At 34.9% G+C, this 19,201-nt stretch overlaps 1 protein-coding gene across 1 annotated transcript; it reads right to left on the reverse strand.

Moving 5' to 3' along the window:
- Positions 1-3,272: 3,272 nt before the first annotated feature.
- On the reverse strand, positions 3,273-4,476 carry LOC106830508 (olfactory receptor 13D1). The gene has a single exon (XM_070519103.1). The coding sequence runs from the start codon at positions 4,342-4,344 to the stop codon at positions 3,415-3,417; it is 930 nt and encodes a 309-aa protein (XP_070375204.1). The 5' UTR covers positions 4,345-4,476; the 3' UTR covers positions 3,273-3,414.
- Positions 4,477-19,201: the final 14,725 nt, after the last annotated feature.

Genomic DNA, 19,201 nt, shown 5'->3' on the forward strand with positions numbered 1-19,201 from the left:
ATTTCCTGAAATGGGGAAGACTTGTAGGAGAAGTAGTTTGGGGAGGGGAAAAATCAAGGTTTTGGTTTTGGACATGTTATACTTAAAATGCCTGTTAGAGTAGGTCTCAGGGCTGGAGATAGATAGATAGGAGACATTATTCTATAAATTAACATCTTTTTATTTTGGTCATTGTGAAGTTATAAGCTCAGCAAACTAATTAAGGGATTATATGTATGCATATCTTGGTTAGGTGGACTCTGCCTGATATATTACAATCAAATTTCTGATGCTCAGAATGAACAAAATTGTATATATGGCAGAGGGAATATTATTATTTTAACCAGGATTATTGCTAGTTGTATGTGTCAGATATAATAGTTGTACTGCTCATATTCTATGAAAAGAAAATCTATTTAAAAAACTAATAGACTTTATACAAAAAAGCAAAATGCAATGATCCAAGGTATCAATCTATTGATTAAAGCCCACTCTGTTATTTGTGGGATTACAAAGACAAATAACTGACAACAGGTTCTGATCCTAATGACTCTTCAATGAAATAACAGATATATTGTGTGCATAATCAAAGAGAATATGTCTTCACATAATAAATACCACAAAGCTTAGATAGATTGCTGTCGGAATTTAATTTGGTGGGAGAATAGGTGGAAGAAGGGGTGGAGTCATTATAATAAAAGGCTTTAAGCAGAGACTTTTTTGAGGGGTACTTTGAATTTTTATAGATGGATTATAGGGAGGGCAATTTTAGTTGGAGAGAGGGACGTGAGCAAGGATGCAGATGGAACAGTCACAAGGAATATTTAGGCAATGGGACATAAGCTTTTTTACCTTCAGCGTAAGAAAGACAATCACACATTCATACGTTCGTTCCTTCAACACATTTATAATGCCTCTTCTCGTTTAGGTACCAAGGATCCTAAAATAAATATTACTCATTTCTTACCCTCAGGGAACCCACAGTTTATTAGAAGAGACAGGCAAGTATGGGGAAAGGAAAGGGGACAGTATATTATTCATTGTGTGATATTAGCCAAGCACTGAATAAGGAATGTTGACTTTTTTTCTTATTGAATACGCATAAAATCCCCTGAGCTAAGGACTAAAGTCCACATTTTATGTCAGGATAAATGGAAACCCTGATAGATAAAAGCTTATAATCCAAGTAAATTGGAGAATTAGAATTTGCAAAAGTTCTTTTTGTTTATTTTTGAATTACGCCACATTGAATAAGTAAAATAGAATATAACAAAAAGTTTAATAGAGGCACATTTAAAAAATCAATGGAAGAATGGAAGATGAAGAAATAATTTCTTCCTAGAGGAGCTAATAAGGTGGTGAAAAGGTGACATTTGTGAAATGTGAAGAAAAGAAGAGGTGACATTTGCATTGACAAATAATGTAGTAGGACAAAAATTCTTAACTTGGGAATTTTAACAGCTCTTTTCCCATAATTTAGACCCCAATTTCTCACTTCTTTCAAAACCCATCTTTCTCCACTCCCCTTGCCCTAGGCGGACAGACTCTATTTTATTTGAAGGAGGCTATTGTGATCAAGGAAGGATGAGATGGGGAAAGAGGGTGAAAACTGTAGGAACACTGAGTACTGGGAAATGGTGGAAAGAAGTGCTCCAGAGCAGTGTGGCCTGTAATGCAAATGGAAGTTTTACAAGTATTGCTGTGGTATTGGAGTTTTTAAGAAATTCAAATAGAAGACATTAGAAACAATTTTGATTGCTGGACTCTCTTTCCTTGTTAAGAATGAACCTTATGGACCCCAGTTTTATAAGGGTTGTAATAATACTTCAATACTCATAATGGAAAGCAGATAATGGGTTGGGTTCTTTCTTTCTTCTTTGGCTTTTTATTGAAAGTGCACAGATCCTAAGTGTACAGCTTGATATATTTTCACAAACAGAACACATTTCTCAAGGTGCTTGTAGATTGGACTTCAGTATTTCTAAATCATTCCTGGTGAGGAAGCACGGTTCTTTTAAAACATCCTGAATTTCTTTCCTGTAGCCCTAAGAGTAGAAGCTGTGATCTGTTTTGGGGGTAAACTTGCTCTCCATTTTGAGAAGGACCATGTTGAGGGGTGCTTTGAGTTGGGTATCCACTCCTTTTTATTGGGAGAAATGCTGATTCTCATGGAAGAAGGAAATGAATAGACACTATCAATCTGATAGCAGGACAGGAGCTAAAGAGGAAAATGGACTAAAGAGGGCCCGTGTGAAGGGGGATGACTAATAGATAGCAAAAGCAGTGATATTTTATAATGATTTCTTTTTCTTACTGATCACAGTCCCTTTATTTTTCTTTCAAGCCTAAGTAAAGATGTTAAGCATAGTGGCCTTTTGATATGGATATTTAAGAGACTTATGTCTATTCTTTGTGGGCAAAATGTCCTGTTGAGAGCTTGAACAACATGGAAGCATACAAGATTACCAGAGAGGAATGATGGAAAACTTTAGAACAATAGTGTGGAGAAAAAGTGAAAACCAGAAACTAGGAAAATGTAAATGCTCCTTGGAAATTATTGGGGAGGTAACTGGAGTGCCTGCAGGTAGGCAGAATAGAAATTAGATTATTAGTTACTAAAGGAAAGGAGAGCCCCTGAAGGCTGGAGAACTTGGGGTCACTTAGGTAATATATCCTCTTCTTTTCTTTTTTTTGCCTTAAAAATATGAGAGGAGAGAGGGGGCACAAAGGAATACTTTAGTTAGGACTATATGATTATGTGATAAAAATCTAACTCAAAATTAGTTTTTTATACAAAGGTAATTTATTGACTCATAAAACTAGAAAGAAGAATTGTGAATCTGACTTTAGACACAGCTGGATAAAGGGGTTAAAATAACAGGATCAGATACACTCTCCCTCCTTCTCTCGACACCCCTTTGCCTCTCAGTTAGGCTCTCTCCAATGTGTTGGCAAAGATTAGCTCCAGGCTCACCTTTTACTAGTTTAGCAACCCTATATCAGAAAGAATGCCTCTTTTCTCATACTGAGACAACATTCTTGGATTGAGTTTGGTTAGCCTGGCAGGACTCACTTGCTATGCTGAATGAATCACTGTGACTAGAGGGATTTGCTTCTTTTATTGCCTAAGCATTTGTTCTGTGCATGCCACTATTTCTAGAGGGTAGAAACAACCCTGTACAGCACCACATGGACTCAGAGGGAGGGACTGTTTATTGTCAAAAGAAAAAATGCTTTCTTTTATCAGAGGCAGGGATGCTGGACGACAAAACAGTAGATGTCCAATTCAAAGTGACTGAGAAAGGAGACCAGGAAGAGAAAAGGAAGGGAGAAACTCCCCTTGACTCTTGGCTTCCATGACTTCATCTGTGAATACAAAAGATCTGATCTGGTCTCACATTGAGGATATCACACACCTCAAGTCCTTTCATATTTTCATAGATGCAAGTGTCTACTCATGACTTTCTTCACAGCTTCTTTCACCTCTTTATTCCTCAGGCTATAGATGATGGGGTTCAACATCGGGGTTACCACTCCATAAGACAGCCCAGTGATTTCGTCAGATGCTTTTGTGTCCTTTGAGTTGGGCTTCATGTACATAAAAAGGGCTGAACCATAGAATAAGATGACCACAGTCAGGTGGGCTGAACAGGTAGAAAAGGCTTTTTTTCTCCCTTCAACAGAATTAATTCTCACGATGGAAGAGAGAATGAAAACATATGAGATGAAAATTAACAACAGAGGAATCACCAATAAAACAATACTTGCCACTGTCATGATAAGCACATTCATGGAGATATCTGAACATATGAGTTTAAGAAGAGCCAAGATCTCACAGGTAAGATGGTCTATGACATTATTCCCACAGAAAGGCAACACCATTGTCAGAACTGTTTGCACTAAGGAGTTCAGACAGCCTATGATCCAAGACCATGTAGCCATGTGCACATATAGCACCCTGTTCATGATGATGGGGTATCTCAGTGGGTTGCAGATGGCCACGTACCGATCATAGGCCATCACAGCCAGGAGGACACACTCAGTGGAGCCCAACCCAAGGGAGACAACCATCTGCAGGGCACAGCCCATGAAGGAGATGGATTTTCTCCCAGATTGAAATATGATGAGCATTGGAGGAATGGACGATGATGTATAACAGATGTCCAAGAGTGAGAGATTCCCAAGAAAGAAGTACATAGGGGTGTGGAGGCGAGAATCTAGGATGCTGATGATGAGGAGGAGGCTATTTCCCAGGAGGATTATCACGTACATAATGAGGCAGAGCGCAAACAGAAAAAACTGGACCTCTGGGTACTGGGAAAGTCCCACCAGAAAGAATTCGGTCACAGCTGAATAATTCCCCATCTCTATGTATCCGTGTCACCTGCAGGTTTTAGAAAAGGACATGACTCAGGGAGATTTGAATTTTGGTATATATTTATCAAGTCATTTTCACTTCCCCTATTTTGTTTTATTCTTAGAACAGCCCCTAGAATCAGCAAGCACAGGGATATTCTATTTTATTAATGATGAAACAGCACTGAGAGGTCAATACTGCTGAGGCTCACACAGCAACAGAGGCTAGGAATTGTGCTGGAGAATTCCAAGCTTCTAATTAAATAAAATCTAGGGACAAACTATATTCAAATGTGCATACATAAGAATCACTTTATTGATGAATATTTTGAAATGACTGCATTCTAATAAAGCTAGATCTAAATTAAAATACATAGATTCTGCACTATGCTGCTTATCCTCAGTAAGACTATTTTAAGTTTCTTAAGTTTTTTGAGTCTCAGCTACCTCAGCTACTAGTCTCAGCTAGTAAAATGGGGGGAAAACTATAATTCTTTATCAGTTTGTTGTGAGAATTAAATTAGATAACATCTATATAGTGACAGGCATAGTAGGTGGTTCCAACATATCATCTAACATACATAATATAGTGCAATACAATAAAATAAAATATATAATTCAACATGACAATATTAAGTATATATTCATAAATATTATAAATTATAACTTTTAAGTCTGCTTGACAAACTTATAGGGAAAAAATTGCTTTGTTTTTTTTAATTTTAGGGCAAGAGGATTGAAGTTTGGGACTGTAACTGATAGAAAATGAACATTTTCTGATCCAAGAAATAATCTGATCGCTACTTTTAAGTGGATAGATGAGGGACATCTGTCCAGTTAAGAGTCTGGGAGTCAGGATCTGGAATCTGCCCTCCTTTGATATGTCATTTAGTACCACCTTTCTTCCTAACTTTTGTAATTTTCCAATGCTTTATTTTCTCTGTTATTCTGAAGCCACTACTGATAACCTCAATGCTCTGAAATGGCCATGCTGAATTTCTCTTAGTATCCTCCAAATAATACACTCTTTAATCTTTATGCCTTTGTACCTGTTGTTTTCTTAAGCTGGAAGGACTTCTTCTAACTTAGATATTATCTTTTCTAGGAAAGCTTTCTTACCTCTTGGTCCAAGTAGGATGCCCCTGCTGTGTGCTGTCACAGAACCCTATGCTTTCTGCTCTCCTAGCATCCTTCATTTACTCATTTATTCAACATATACTATGCCTTATGTACTGCGATATGTATGTGAATACTAGACTTTCAAAATGGACACTGGATGCAGAATGCTTATGATAGTTATTTTATACTAATAAGAAACAGTTTATGTACTATACAACATGTTCCAATGTGAAAAAGTTATGGAACACTGCAAATTATTTTATCAAACTAAAATTGCCTTTTTACCCAAAACTGCTAAAGAGAGAATAAAACTATGATCAATCCCATTTATGAACACATATGTAAAGAACAGAAAGTCCATCCAAACTGCATACTAAAATTATGTTATTTATTTTTATTAATCATGGAATTCCAAATTAATGCTTCAAAATCTATAAATATAATATATGAAACAAACAGGTAACAAAAATAAAATAAATATCATCTACCTAGATGCCCAAAAGCAATGATAGAACACAACATTCATCCTTGATAAAACCTCTTAGTGATCTAGACCTATGAGGATAAATCATTAAGATGATAAAGATTCTCTCTCTCTAGCTATTGGTCTACATACTTCCAAATGGTGAGACGGTGTAGATATTTTCTTAAAAGTCATTCAAATGTGCATTCTTATTTAGTGTCTTTTCCTTGAAAGCTGCAGTGATGGGATACAAAAGCAAAAATAAATGACTCTACATGTAATATCACATTTCAAGTTCAATCATGTTTTAACATGCTTAAGTTTTTCCTCTAGGATGCTGACATTCTGGCATCTAATGGTTATGGTATACACATGTGAGGGCATAATGTCACATGTAATATCACCAATGCAAATTGTAGTCTTGGAGAAGAGTTAATGACAAGAGACAATACTCATGATATAATATTACATGAAAAAAGGAAGTTTCCTAATAATATAAATGATTGCAGTTTTGTATATGTATCCATGCCTGAAGAAACTACTCCAAAATGTTAACTATGTCTTTCTTTGGAATATGGGATTTGGGGCATTAATAATTTTCTTTATAATCTTGGTATTTTTCCAAGTAATTCTTAATTAATCTATATTTTATGATTATAAATATCAGAAATAATATTTTCAAACTTTCCTTGGAAGGGAATGGTGGCAAGGATGTCCAGAACTTTGGCTTCAATTTTCTCTAAAACTCAAGTAGGAAGAAAAACAGTGAATGGACAGTAAATTGGAGAGGGGCTTTACATTGCTTTATATTACATAGACTGATTTAATGCCATTTAGTGTTCTGAGTTCAGACAATCAATTTCACATATATATTCACCATCAGCAGACATACTGACACAGCATCAGTTATTGCAAAAGGATTCTAGAACCGACCGTTTTTTTTTTGTTTTTTTTTTTTAAAGATTTTATTTTTTTCCTTTTTCTCCCCAAAGCTCCCCGGTACATAGTTGTGTATTCTTCGTTGTGGGTTCTTCTAGTTGTGGCATGTGGGACACTGCCTCAGCGTGGTCTGATGAGCAATGCCATGTCCGTGCCCAGGATTTGAACTAACGAAACACTGGGCCGCCTGCAGCGGAGCGCGCGAACTTAACCACTCGGCCACGGGGCCAGCCCCTAGAACTGACCGTTTTTAATATGATCAAGCTTAGTGCAGATAGGATGCACTATAAAGTATCCAACGGTATCACACAAGAAAACGAGAAGAGATACTTGGTGGGCAGGAGGGAGCATGGGCAAACATCAGGAGCTTCTGTTACCTATGCTTTGTGCTTTCTGCCATGAAGAGTCAAATTTCAGTTTCCTGGTTCTCCAGGTTTTGTTCGTGTCTCTCCAAAGGCTCGATCCTTAGACTAATCCTCACCATTGGGCATCATCTGTGGGAGGAAAGCAAACTCTGCTTGAGAACTATGGATTGTGAAGCCTTCACCCTTCTCCTCATGTTTACCAACAGGAGTAGTTTATAAAGCGTATGTACTCACCCAGACTCCCTGATTTTAACCCAACGAACTTTTTTAAGCAGGGAATGGCACACTCACCATGGAAGATTTCCTCAAGAGGAAACTTTCAGCACTAAGTACTGCATCCTATATCCTGTTTCATTCAGTTTTTCCTACTGTTTATAAAGCACCTTTGTTCTTCACAATATGACAGATCTCTGGCAGGAGCTCCTGAATGCTTGTCCAAGTAAGTGACCCTCTAGAAGCCCTAAAAGGAATTGATAATAAGCAATGCTGAGTGAGTTAGAATTACATCCTCTTCTCCTTTTTCCACATGGTCTTGAGAATTATTCTGAGTTTTTTCACTAACATTGCTGTGTAGGTACCACGTGCAGTTCTTTGTTGCTGGGAACACACCCGAGCTTTAAGCTCTTATCTTGTAGGAGCCTCTATCTGAGCAAAAGGCTCACTTCTGGGATTGATGAGAACATGCTATCTTGCATATTCTAATTTCTAGGGCTGTACCATGGAAGCCTACCATGCTCCAGTCCTCTTACTCCTTTGTTCTTTTTGCTAGTAAGGTACTTTTATGGACAAGTACTGTTTTTTAATTGAAAGAACAGTTGTCTTGGAGTCAGAGGACCTAGAGTTCAGCCTTGCCTCTGTGGCTTTTAGCTGTACAAACCTTGGGCAAGACACTTAACATGAGCATGATGTAAAATGAAGTAACAGTACTTACTTTGTAGGATTGTTGTGAGGATTGACATAACAATACCTGAAAGATCTTGGTATAGAGGGAGAGCACAATAGATGTTAGCTTAGTCTGAACTCCTGGGCTGCCATTTCTCCATTTTCCATGGTAAAGAGAAACAACTAATGTAAAGTGATGTTCATCAATATTCAAGGTATTTACTCCACCCAACAATTCCTTATTTCTCATGATTTTTTCAGTTTTATTCAAATTTTTTCAAATACAATAAATTATTCAGAACTCCTAGTTCCCATTATCTTCCCTCCTTTCTGAAAATAACTCTTCCCAACTCTGCTCTTGTCTACCTGATTTAAGCATCAGTGTAGGATCCTCAAATTCTCCACTTACAATAGATCATGGTTTATTGGGACTGCAGTCTTCAAAACAAGAAGCCATTTTACACAGAAGCATGGATGTCTCTATTCAGCATTCCTTTTCTCCCATGTTTCACTAACTTGTTCTGTCTACATATGTAAGTTGCTGCAGCTCTTCCTCCTTTGATTAGTTTGAATCTTAACTGTCTTCTCTTTGAGTTATAGTCATGCTGTTAGAACCTGCAGGCAAGTATCCCCCAGTTCCAGAGGACTGCTGGTATTGGTGATGGGAGCAGACAAAAATGAAGCTTTCATCCCCGATGGAAATTCATGCTTGAATCTGTCCATAGTAAGTCAATCTGCCACGTAAGTACTCTCTAACCTCTGAGCCCTGAATGTTTCCAGAGGGCACGCCAGTGGCTCTGGTAGCCAATTTAAATATTCCCTTATTTTCCTCTAAGAGACTCTGTAATCCCATAAGTGATTTAAAGTTGAATCTTTAAATCTTGCTGAAGATGGCGACTAAGATGCATTAGAGGTAACGTCTCAAACACCTAAACTGTACCTTACTTATTAAACAGCAATTTTTCTCTCTTCTTTGAATTAATTTTTACCCTGACTATAGAAATAATATGTATTCATTGTAGAAAATTTGGGAAATTCAGAAAACCCCAATGGAGAAAATGAAAGTCACCCACCATTTCAGATATAGATATGAGTGGAGTCATACAGAGATTGTCCTTCTCTATCTGGCTTATTTCACTTAACATAATTCCCTCAAGGTTCATCCATGTCGTTGTGAATGGGATGATTTTATTCTTTTTTATGTCTGAGTAGTATTCCATTGTGTATATACCATGGTATGGCTTTTTTTTTTACCCCATTGCTTTCGACCTCCTTTTGTCAAGTTTTAGATTTTTTTAAATAAATAAAATACACCTGAATTAAAGAGAATCCAATCTGAGAATTTTTGTCTTCTAACTGGTATGTTTGATATAATTACATCTATTATGATGGATATTAATGTATTTGAATATATTTCTTTAATGTTATTTTTCTTAGTCTTTTCTATCTACTGTGCTCTTTTTTTTTTTTTTCAAGATTTTTTTTTTTTCTCCCCAATGCCCCCTGGTACATAGTTGTATATTCTTTGTTGTGGGTCCTTCTAGTTGTGGCATGTGGGACGCCGCCTCAGTGTGGCCTGACGAGCAGTGCCATGTCCGTGCCCAGCATCCGAACCAACGAAACACTGAGCCGCCTGCAGTGGAGTGTGCGAACTTAACCACTTGACCAGGGGGTCAGCCCTTCTACTGTGCTCTTTTATTTGCTGCCTTTTTTCTACCTTTCCTGACTTACATTGATGAAGTTTTCTTTATTTCCTTGAATGTTTTGAAAATTTTATTTCTATTTCTGTTGTTTCCGTATTAACCCTTATTTTTAAAAGATGCTTTCTTAACATAGCAAAATCTGAACCTAGCCAAGATATTGTAGTTTTCCTGAACAATGCAAGGATCTTAGAACAGTTACCTGTGATTGCCAACCTCTCTTATCGTCTTCTAGATTTTTGGTTCTAGAATTTTATTTCCACCACCATGTTTTTGAATTACCAAATTTATTGCCTTATTTTTTAAATAAAGGCAATAGTTTTATAAATTTATTCATGTTTATTCTTTGTTAACTATTACTTTTCTTTTTCATTACACTCTTTCCATTTATGTTGACTTTTCTTCTTCCTTATGTACATTCTTTAATAGTTCATTGAATAGGTTCTGTGAATGATAAAAAATCTTTTAGTCTCTGTATGAAAAGTTATTTATCTTCAGTCTTGAAAGATAATTTAGCTGGTTTACAGTTTATAGTTATTTTGCTTCAGTAATTTGAAGATATGATTCCATTATTATCTGAATTTCTATTTTCTTGATGCCATTTCTATTTTATTCTTTGATGCATGTAACAAAACTAAATACTCTTAAAATATAATAAGATTGTTTATTATTAAAAGCAGACTATGCATCCTTTTTTAAAAACTATATTAAATGCTCTTTGTATAAAATGTATGACTTCTTTTTAGACCAACTTCCATGTTTCGTTATTGGCACTAGGTTTGCTAACATATTTTGCATTATTATAAATATTACTGCTCATTTATTTAATATTGATTAAAAATTCTTTATGTTTTAAAGTGTGAAATGTAAGTGTTACTGCCAAATCATAAAATAAAGTGTAGACTGTATGACACACAAAAGAAAAAGCAAGAAGAGGTCTTCTGTATCAGCTATACATAGAACCATAGTCTAGGGTTTGTCATTATGCTCTTTATCTTATAAAAGGAAAATCAAAGAAAACTCTATTTTTTTTTTAATAAAGATTGGCACCTAAGCTAACATCTATTGCCAATCTTCTTTTTTCTTCTTCTTCTTCTCCCCAAAGCCCCCCAGTACATAGTTGTATATTCTAGTTGTAGGTCTTTCTGGCTCTGCTATCTGGGATGCCACTTCAGCATGGCTTGATGAGTGGTGCTAGGTCTGCACCCAGGATGCAAACCAGTGAAACCCTGCACTGCCAAAGCGGAACACGTGGACTTAAACACTTGGTCACAGGGCTGGCCCCAAAAGTTCTGTATTTTATATTTTGAGAGCAGAGAGTGGATATTAATGAAAAATACTAACAATTTACAATATATTTATTGAAAGGTAATGTAATTCTGCACACAGTATCCCCTTGCATCATTATACTTAGAATTTATTATGATTTCATCATCATGCTTAATATAGCTGGTTAGACAAACCAATCAAATTCCCTCCTTAAGCTGACCCTGGAAAACACATAGAATAAGAACTTTCTTAAAATTTTGTGTACTGTCTTTAGATGATTATTTTGTTGTTTGTCTCCATTCTTTTCTACAATTTGCTTTTGCCTTATGTTCCTGAGTTTTAATCTCATCTAATACAGTGGACTTTGTTTTGATTGATGACTATTTGCCATGAAGACAGAATTTCATTTTTAACAATTATTAATATGATGAATGTTTATCATTTAAATATAGTCTTGATAGTTTACTTCAATAATTTTTTGTCATCCCCCCTCCCTAACACTGAGCCATCAATTTATTGTATCATTCAAAATCTTTTGAATATTAAACCTTTTAGACTTGATGCATGAAATTTATATTCAATAGCCCTAATCATCCAAAGTCTTAATTTATTCTTTAAAAACCAATACTATACATTGCACATACATATTAATGCATATCCTATTATCAACTCAACCATTATTACAATGTAACTACTATTAATTTAGATAGTCTCTAATCAATAATGTCTCATAATTTAGTCATTTTTTTATTCCACATCTGTGTAAGAATATGAGTAAAATAGAAGAAAGAGTTCCTTCTTTTGTCTAGGTTATAGTTTAATTTCTTTGGGTTGAACTTCAATCTCTTGGTTCTCATTAAAGTTCCATATCAGAATAGGTCCTGAGAAATGTTAATAATTAAGTAACTTAGTTGTTATGGACAGCAATGTTACTAGATATATAGGTGATTATCATGTGAATCAAAAGTTTCTTATCAAAAGTTTCTTCATGGCCTTATGGATATTGAATGTGAAATTGCAGAAAAGTGCTGTAGGAATAACTATGGTCCTTTTGCTAAGGTATATACAATGTGACATGCTGTAGAGAGTGAGTAGTTTCTGCAGAAATAGCTAAAAACAAGTGGAAGACTTTAGCAGAAAACATGTCATGTGAAAGAAGTTCATTGATGACTTTCTCCTCATTACTTTGAGTTTAAATGTGGTAAATCTTCTGATACTTTTCCTTTCTTCTCTCCCCCTTTCTTCCCATCCCTCAGGAATAATAATGAAATACTGATAACTATTCAGTATAGGCAATTAAGTTTCAAAGGGACCATTAAAATTTATTTTTCATTACTACCTTGTTGAAGTTGTAAACAATCTATTAAAAAGTTTTTCTTTTTAAATAGGATAACGTTTTTTTCTAAAAGAAGTTTAAGGAAATTTATAATGACACTTTAAAAAATTCATTTGCTACTTCTTCCCTCAATTAGAGTCCATCTTTCATTGCACATTTAACTTTATGAATTTTTTTAATATTTGAAAAAAGTCTTTCAGGGAATCTTGTGAAGACTGCTTTAATAAAGAATAATCTCTTGGTAACATGAAAAAAACTCCTCCTCTCTTTGTCATTTTGTTTATTTTATAAATTTAGATATTTGTATCTTCTAATTAGTAAGTCACACAAATTGCGGTCTTGTTTCCTCAAAAGAAGGAAACAAACTAGCTGTTTCTTCAATGACACACTTATCTATGTTCATTTAAATGTCTTGAAGAGTTACCCAATTATCTAACCATCCTGGTATTCCAACTATCTAATCATACTGGTATTTCAAAGCCTGAGTATTTATCACCACTTATTTATTTTTATATTCATAAGACATTTAGATTGTTTCCTATGTAGAGTATAACCTTTATAACATTTTTGTCAGAAATATTTGTAATCAGAAGTCAAGAATTCTTACTAGTATATTACAATTTAAGTTTCTTGAATCCTCTGGGATTATCTTGCCACTGAACAGCGTGATAAAATCATTTTAGCTTCTAGTTTTGCAAGCGTAGTGTATCCTATATTTCCTCATTTATACATTAGTAAATATTTATGATCTGAATTTTTTCTATCCATGAGAGTGTCAAATGGTGTAACACAGAATTGGTATGTCAGTGTGAAATTGGAAACAGATTTTCAGCTTTGACTCCAATCAAGATGTGACTCTTTTCAGCAATAGAATTATAATAATTATTACTTGGTCTATCACCAAAAGCAAAAAAAAAAGAATCCCCCAAAACCCCCAACAAACATGAATTATGATAGAGTACACCGACAGGAGTCCAAGCACTTCGATTTGGGGATGAAAAGAGCTTCATCACAAGAGAGAGATAGAGAAATGAGAATGTTCTAAGAATTAAAGGAAGTTCAGTTTTGCTGGAACACAGGATGCAGAGCAGTGGGGAGGGGTAAAAGTTAGTGAAAGATGAGTCTGAAGAGTTATATAGGATCTAGGTCTTGGGCAACTTTGCAGATCATTTTAAGAATTTTTTTACTGCTTTATTGAAGTATGATTGACATACAAAACGCTGTAGATATTTAATTTTTACAACTTGATGTGTTTTGAGATAAGTATATACCCATAAAACAGTCATCATCAATACCATAAATTTATCTGTAACCTCCAAAAGTTCCTCCTGTCCCCTTTGGTTTTTCTTTTTTATCCTTTTGTGGTAAAAAGCACTTAACATAAGATCTAATCCACTCAGCAAAACTTTAAGTATATAATATTGTTAATCATAGGCCCTATGTCGTACAGTAGATATCCATAACTTGCTAATTTTGTATAACTGAAACTTTGTACTCTTTGACTGACACTTCCCTATTTCCTTCTCCCCCGAGTCCCTGGAAACCACCATTTTAGTCTCTAGTTCTAGGTGTTTGACTACTTTAGAGTCCACATATAAGGGAGCTCATACAGTATTTGTCTTTCTGTGTCCCGCTTATTTCACTTAGCATAATGCCCTCCAAGTCCCATCCATGTTTTCACAAATGGCAGGATTTTCTTCTTTTTAAAAGCTGAATAATACTCCATTGTCTGTATATATCAGATTCTGTGTATTCCTTCATCTGTCGATAGATATTTAGGTTGTTTCCATTTGTTGGCTGTTGTAAATAATGCTGTAATGAACATGGGAATGCAGAAATCTCTTCAAGATCCAGGTTTCAATTCCTTTGGGTATATACTCAGAAGTAGGATTGCTGGATGAAATGGTAATTCCATTTTTTATTCTTTGAGGAACCTCTATATTGTTTTCCATAGTGGCTACACCAATTTACATTCCCACCCATAGTGTATAAGGGTTCCCTTTTCTCCACAACCTTGCCAAAACTTATCCTTTGTTTATTTGATGATAGCTATCCTAATAAGTGTGTGGTGATATCTCATTGTTGCTTTGATTTGCAATTCCCTGATGGTTAATGATGTTGAGCACTTTTTCATATACCTGTTGGCCATTTGTATGTCTTCTCTGGAGAAATGTTTCTTTGGTTTCTTTGCTCATTTTTAAATTGGATTATTTGTTTTTTTGCTATTGAGTTGTAGGAGTTCCTTATATATTTTGGATATTAACCCATTATTATATATATATAGTCTGCATGTATTTTCTCCCATTCTTTAGGTTGCCATTTCACTTTGTTAATTGTTTCCTTTGCTGCTCAGAAGCTTTTTAGTTTAATGCAATCCCATATGTCTATTTTTGCTTTTGTTTCCTGTGCTTTTGGTGTTATATCCAAAAATTCATTGCCCAGCAGAATGCTAGAAGCTTTTTCCCTGTTTTCACCTGAGAGTTTTATTGTCTCAGGTTTTATATTTAAGTCTTTTAATCCATTTTGAATTGATGTTTGTGTGTAGTGTAAGATAAGTGTCCAATTTAATTCTTTTGCATGTGGATATCCAATTTCACCAACACCATTTACTTAAGAGACTATTTTTTCCCCACTGTGTATTCTTGGAATCCTCATTGAAGATTATTTGAAATTTATATATGTGGCTTTATGTCTGGTTCTCTATTTTGTTTCATTGATCTATGTCTGTTTTTATGCCAACACTATACTGTTTTGATTCCTGTAGATTTGTTATGTAATTTGAAATCAGGAAATGTGATGTCTCCAGCTTTGTTCTTTTTGCTCAAAATTACTTTGACTATTCAGGTTGTCTTTGGTTCCAAATGAATTTTAGGATCGTTTTTTCTATTTTTATAAAAAATACCATTGGGATTTTGGTAGAGTTGTATTGAATCTGTAGATCACTTTGGAAAGTATGGACATTTTAACAATATTAATTCTTCTAACTGTGAACACAGGATCGACTTCTATTTATTTGTGCCTTTAAAAATTTTGTTCATCAATGTTTTACAGTTTTCAGTTTACAAGTCTTTCACCTCCTTGGTTAAGTTTATTCCTAAGTACTTTATTCTTTTTGATGCTATTGTAAATGGAATTGTTTTTTTAATTTCTTTTTTGGATAGGTTGTTTTTAATGTGTAGAAATACAACTGATTTTTGTATGTTGATTTTGTATCCTGAGACTTTGCTGAATTTGCTTATTAGTTCTAACAGTTTTTTTGGTGGAGTCTTTAGGGTTTTCTACATAGGAGATCATGTCATCTGCAAACAGTGATAGTTTTACTTCTTCCCTTCTGATTTGGATACATTTTTTTCTTTTTCTTGCTTAATTGCTCTAGCTAAGACTTCTAGTACTATGTTGAATAGGAGAGGCAAGAATGGGCATCTTTGCCTTGTTTAGGATCTTAGAGGGAAATCTTTCAGCTTTTCACCATTGAATATAATGTTAGCTGTGGGCTTTTCAGTAATGGTCTTTATTGTATCAAGGAGAGTTTTTATTGTGAAACAATGTTGAATTCTATTAAATGCTTTTTCTGCATCTATTGAGATAATCATGTGATTTTTATACTTAATTCTGTTAAAGTGATATATTACCTTGGTTGATTTGTGTATGTTGAACCACCCTTGCCTCCCAGGGCTAAATCCCACTTGGTCATGGGGAATTTATCTTTTAATGTGCTGTTGTACTCAGTTTGACCATATTTTGTTGAGTATTTTTGCATGCATGTTTATTAAGGATATTGGCCTGTAGTCTTGTTTTCTTGTGCTGTTTTTTTCTGGCTTTGGTATCAGAGCAATGCTGACATCATAGAATGAGTTGGGAAGTGTTCTGCATCTATTGTTTGGAAGAGTTTAAGACAAATTTGATATTAATTCTTCTTCAGATATTTGGTGGAATTTGCCCATGAGGTCATCTGGCTTTTGTTGGTCTTTTTTTTTTCATTCCTTCAGCCTCCTTCTTTGTTATTGGTCTGTTCAGGCTTTCTATTTCTTATCGATTCAGTCTTGATAGGATGTATCTTTCTAGGAATTTCTCCATTTCTTGAAGGTCATCCAATTTGTTGGTGTATAATCCTTCATAATAGTCCTTTATGATCTTTTTTATTTCTGTGGCATCAGTTGCATTGTCTCCTCTTTCATTTTTTATTTTATTTATTTGAATCTTCTCTCTTTTTTTCTTAGTTTAGCTAAGTTTTTTTAAATTTATTTACCTTTTCAAAAAACCAATTCTTAGTTTCATCAATTTTTAAAATTGTTTTTCTGCTCTCTGTTTGATGTATTTCTGCTCTGTCTTTACTTTTTCCTTCCTTCTGCTAAGTTTGTGTCTAGTTTATTCTTTTTCTAGTTATTTGTGGTGTAAATTTAGGTTATTTGAGAACTTTTTCTTTTTCAGGGCTGGTGTTGATCACTATAAACATCCCTTGTAGCAGTGCTTTTGTTGCGCCCCATAAGTTTTGATATGCTGTGTTTTTGCTTTTGCTTGTCTTAGATATTTTCTAATTTTCTTTTTGATTTCTTCTTTGATTCAATAGTTGTTTAAGAAGGTGTTGTTTCCCTATATTTTTGAGTTTTCCCATTTTCTTTCTTTATTTCTAGTTTCATTCCTTTATGATCAGAAAAGATACTTAGAATGATTTCAGTTTTCTTAGGTTTTTTAAGACTTGTTTTGTGACCTAGCATGTGATCCATCCTGGAGAATGTTTCATGTGCACATGAGAAGAATGAATATTCTGCTGCTGTTGAATGGAATGTTCTGCATGTTTGTTGGGTTCATTTGGTGTGTAGATTTTTCAAGTCTGTTTCCTTTTTGATTTTGAGTCTGGATTATCTATCCATTATAGAGAGTGGGGTATGGAGGTCTCCTACTATTATTGTATTGCTGTTTATTTCTCCCTTTAGATTTGCCAATGTTTGCTTTATATGTTTAGATGTTTTGATGTAGGGTGCATATATATTTATAATTGTTATATCTTCCTGATGAATTGATGCTTTTATCATTATATAATGATTTTCTTTGTCTTGTGATAGTTTTTGACTTAAAGTCTATTTTGTCTGATATAAATATAGCTACAGTGATGCATTGCTTAATGACAGGGATAAATTCTGAGAAATTCATTGTTAGGTAGTTTTGTTGCTGTGCAAACATCATGGAGTATACTTACACAAACCTAGATGATACAGGCTACTACACACCTAGGCTATCTTATATAGATAGCCTATTGCTCCTAGGCTACAAACCTATACAGCATGTTACTATGTCAAATACTGTAGGCATTGTAACACAATGGTAAATATTTGTGTATCTAAACATAGAAAAGGTACAGTAAAAATATGGAATAAAAGATAAAAAATGATACACCTATATAGGGCACTTACTATGAATTGAGCTTGTAGGACTGGGGGTTGCTCTGGGTAAGTCAGTGAGTGAGTGGTGAATGAATATGAAGGCCGAGGACATCACTGTACACTACTGTAGACTTTATAAACACTATAATTAGGCTACACTAAATTTATGAAAAATATGTTTATTTCTTCAATGGTAAATTAACCTTAGCTTACTGTAACTTTTTTACTTTATAAACTTTTAATTTTTTTCTTTTTGACTCTTTAGTAATAACATTTAGCTTGACATACACATACGTTGCACAGCTGTATAAAAATATTTTTTCTTTATATCCTTATTCTGTAAGTCTTTTACTATTTTAAAACTTTAAAATTTTTATTTTACTTTTTAAACGTTTTCGTTAAAAGCTAAGACAGAAGCATACATATTAGCTTAGGCCAACACAGGATCAGGATCATTAATATCACTGTCTTCCACCTCAACATCTTGTCCCACCTAAGATTTTCAGGAGCAAAAACATGCATGGAGCTGTCATCTCCTATGATAACAATGCCTTCTTTGGGAATACCTCTTAAAGAACTTGCCTGAGGTTCTTCTGGAGGAGGTGTCACTCTTCAGAAATATATCTATGATGGTTTGCTTACTTTGTTTTACAGCGCAGATTTGTAAGCAGATAATGCATCATGACAATTCTTCCCTGCTATTAATGAAAACCTTTCAGTCTTGGGATCCATGTTTTCAACTCTTTAAGGGGCTTTTTGAGGTCTGAAAAAGCTTCAGTTAAACCCTTCACTGTGAATTTTCTTGGGAGGGTCTTCTTCGTTTTCTTCTCCTGCAATTTCCTTTTCTCTTGCCTCTTCTTCCACTATGTGATGTTACAATGGCTACAACATCAGTAGATGATAGGAATTTTTCAGCTCTATTATGATCTTATGGAACCATCATCACATATGCAGCCCATCACTGACTGAAATGTCATTATGTGGCTCTCTCTGTTGGTTACCATTTGCATGGAATGTCTTTCTTCACACCTTCATTTTCAGCCTTTGTGTGTCCTTAAATCTAAAATGAATCTCTTGGTTGTGTGGGAAGATGGCAGTGTAGGAGGACTCTGAACTCACCTCCTCGCATGGACACAACAAATTTACAACTACCCTTGGAACAATTATCCTGCCCAGAGAGAGAACTGAAAACTGGATAAAAAGGACCCCCACAGCAAGGGACAGTTCTGACTGAGGTTGAAGAGGCATAAATTCCTTTCTGGAGGGGAAAAAGCCACATTCTAGCTGTGGTGCTTCATGGCCGGGAGTAGTATTAAGGTATGAAGCTTTCCCAGGAGGAGTAGGAGTTCTGAGTGGGAGAGCTTTGCCATAATTAGCAGCTTGTGAACTCAATGCAACTGAGATGAGTG

Source organism: Equus asinus, chromosome 10, assembly GCF_041296235.1.
Source record: "Equus asinus isolate D_3611 breed Donkey chromosome 10, EquAss-T2T_v2, whole genome shotgun sequence".
Lineage (NCBI taxonomy): Eukaryota > Metazoa > Chordata > Mammalia > Perissodactyla > Equidae > Equus > Equus asinus.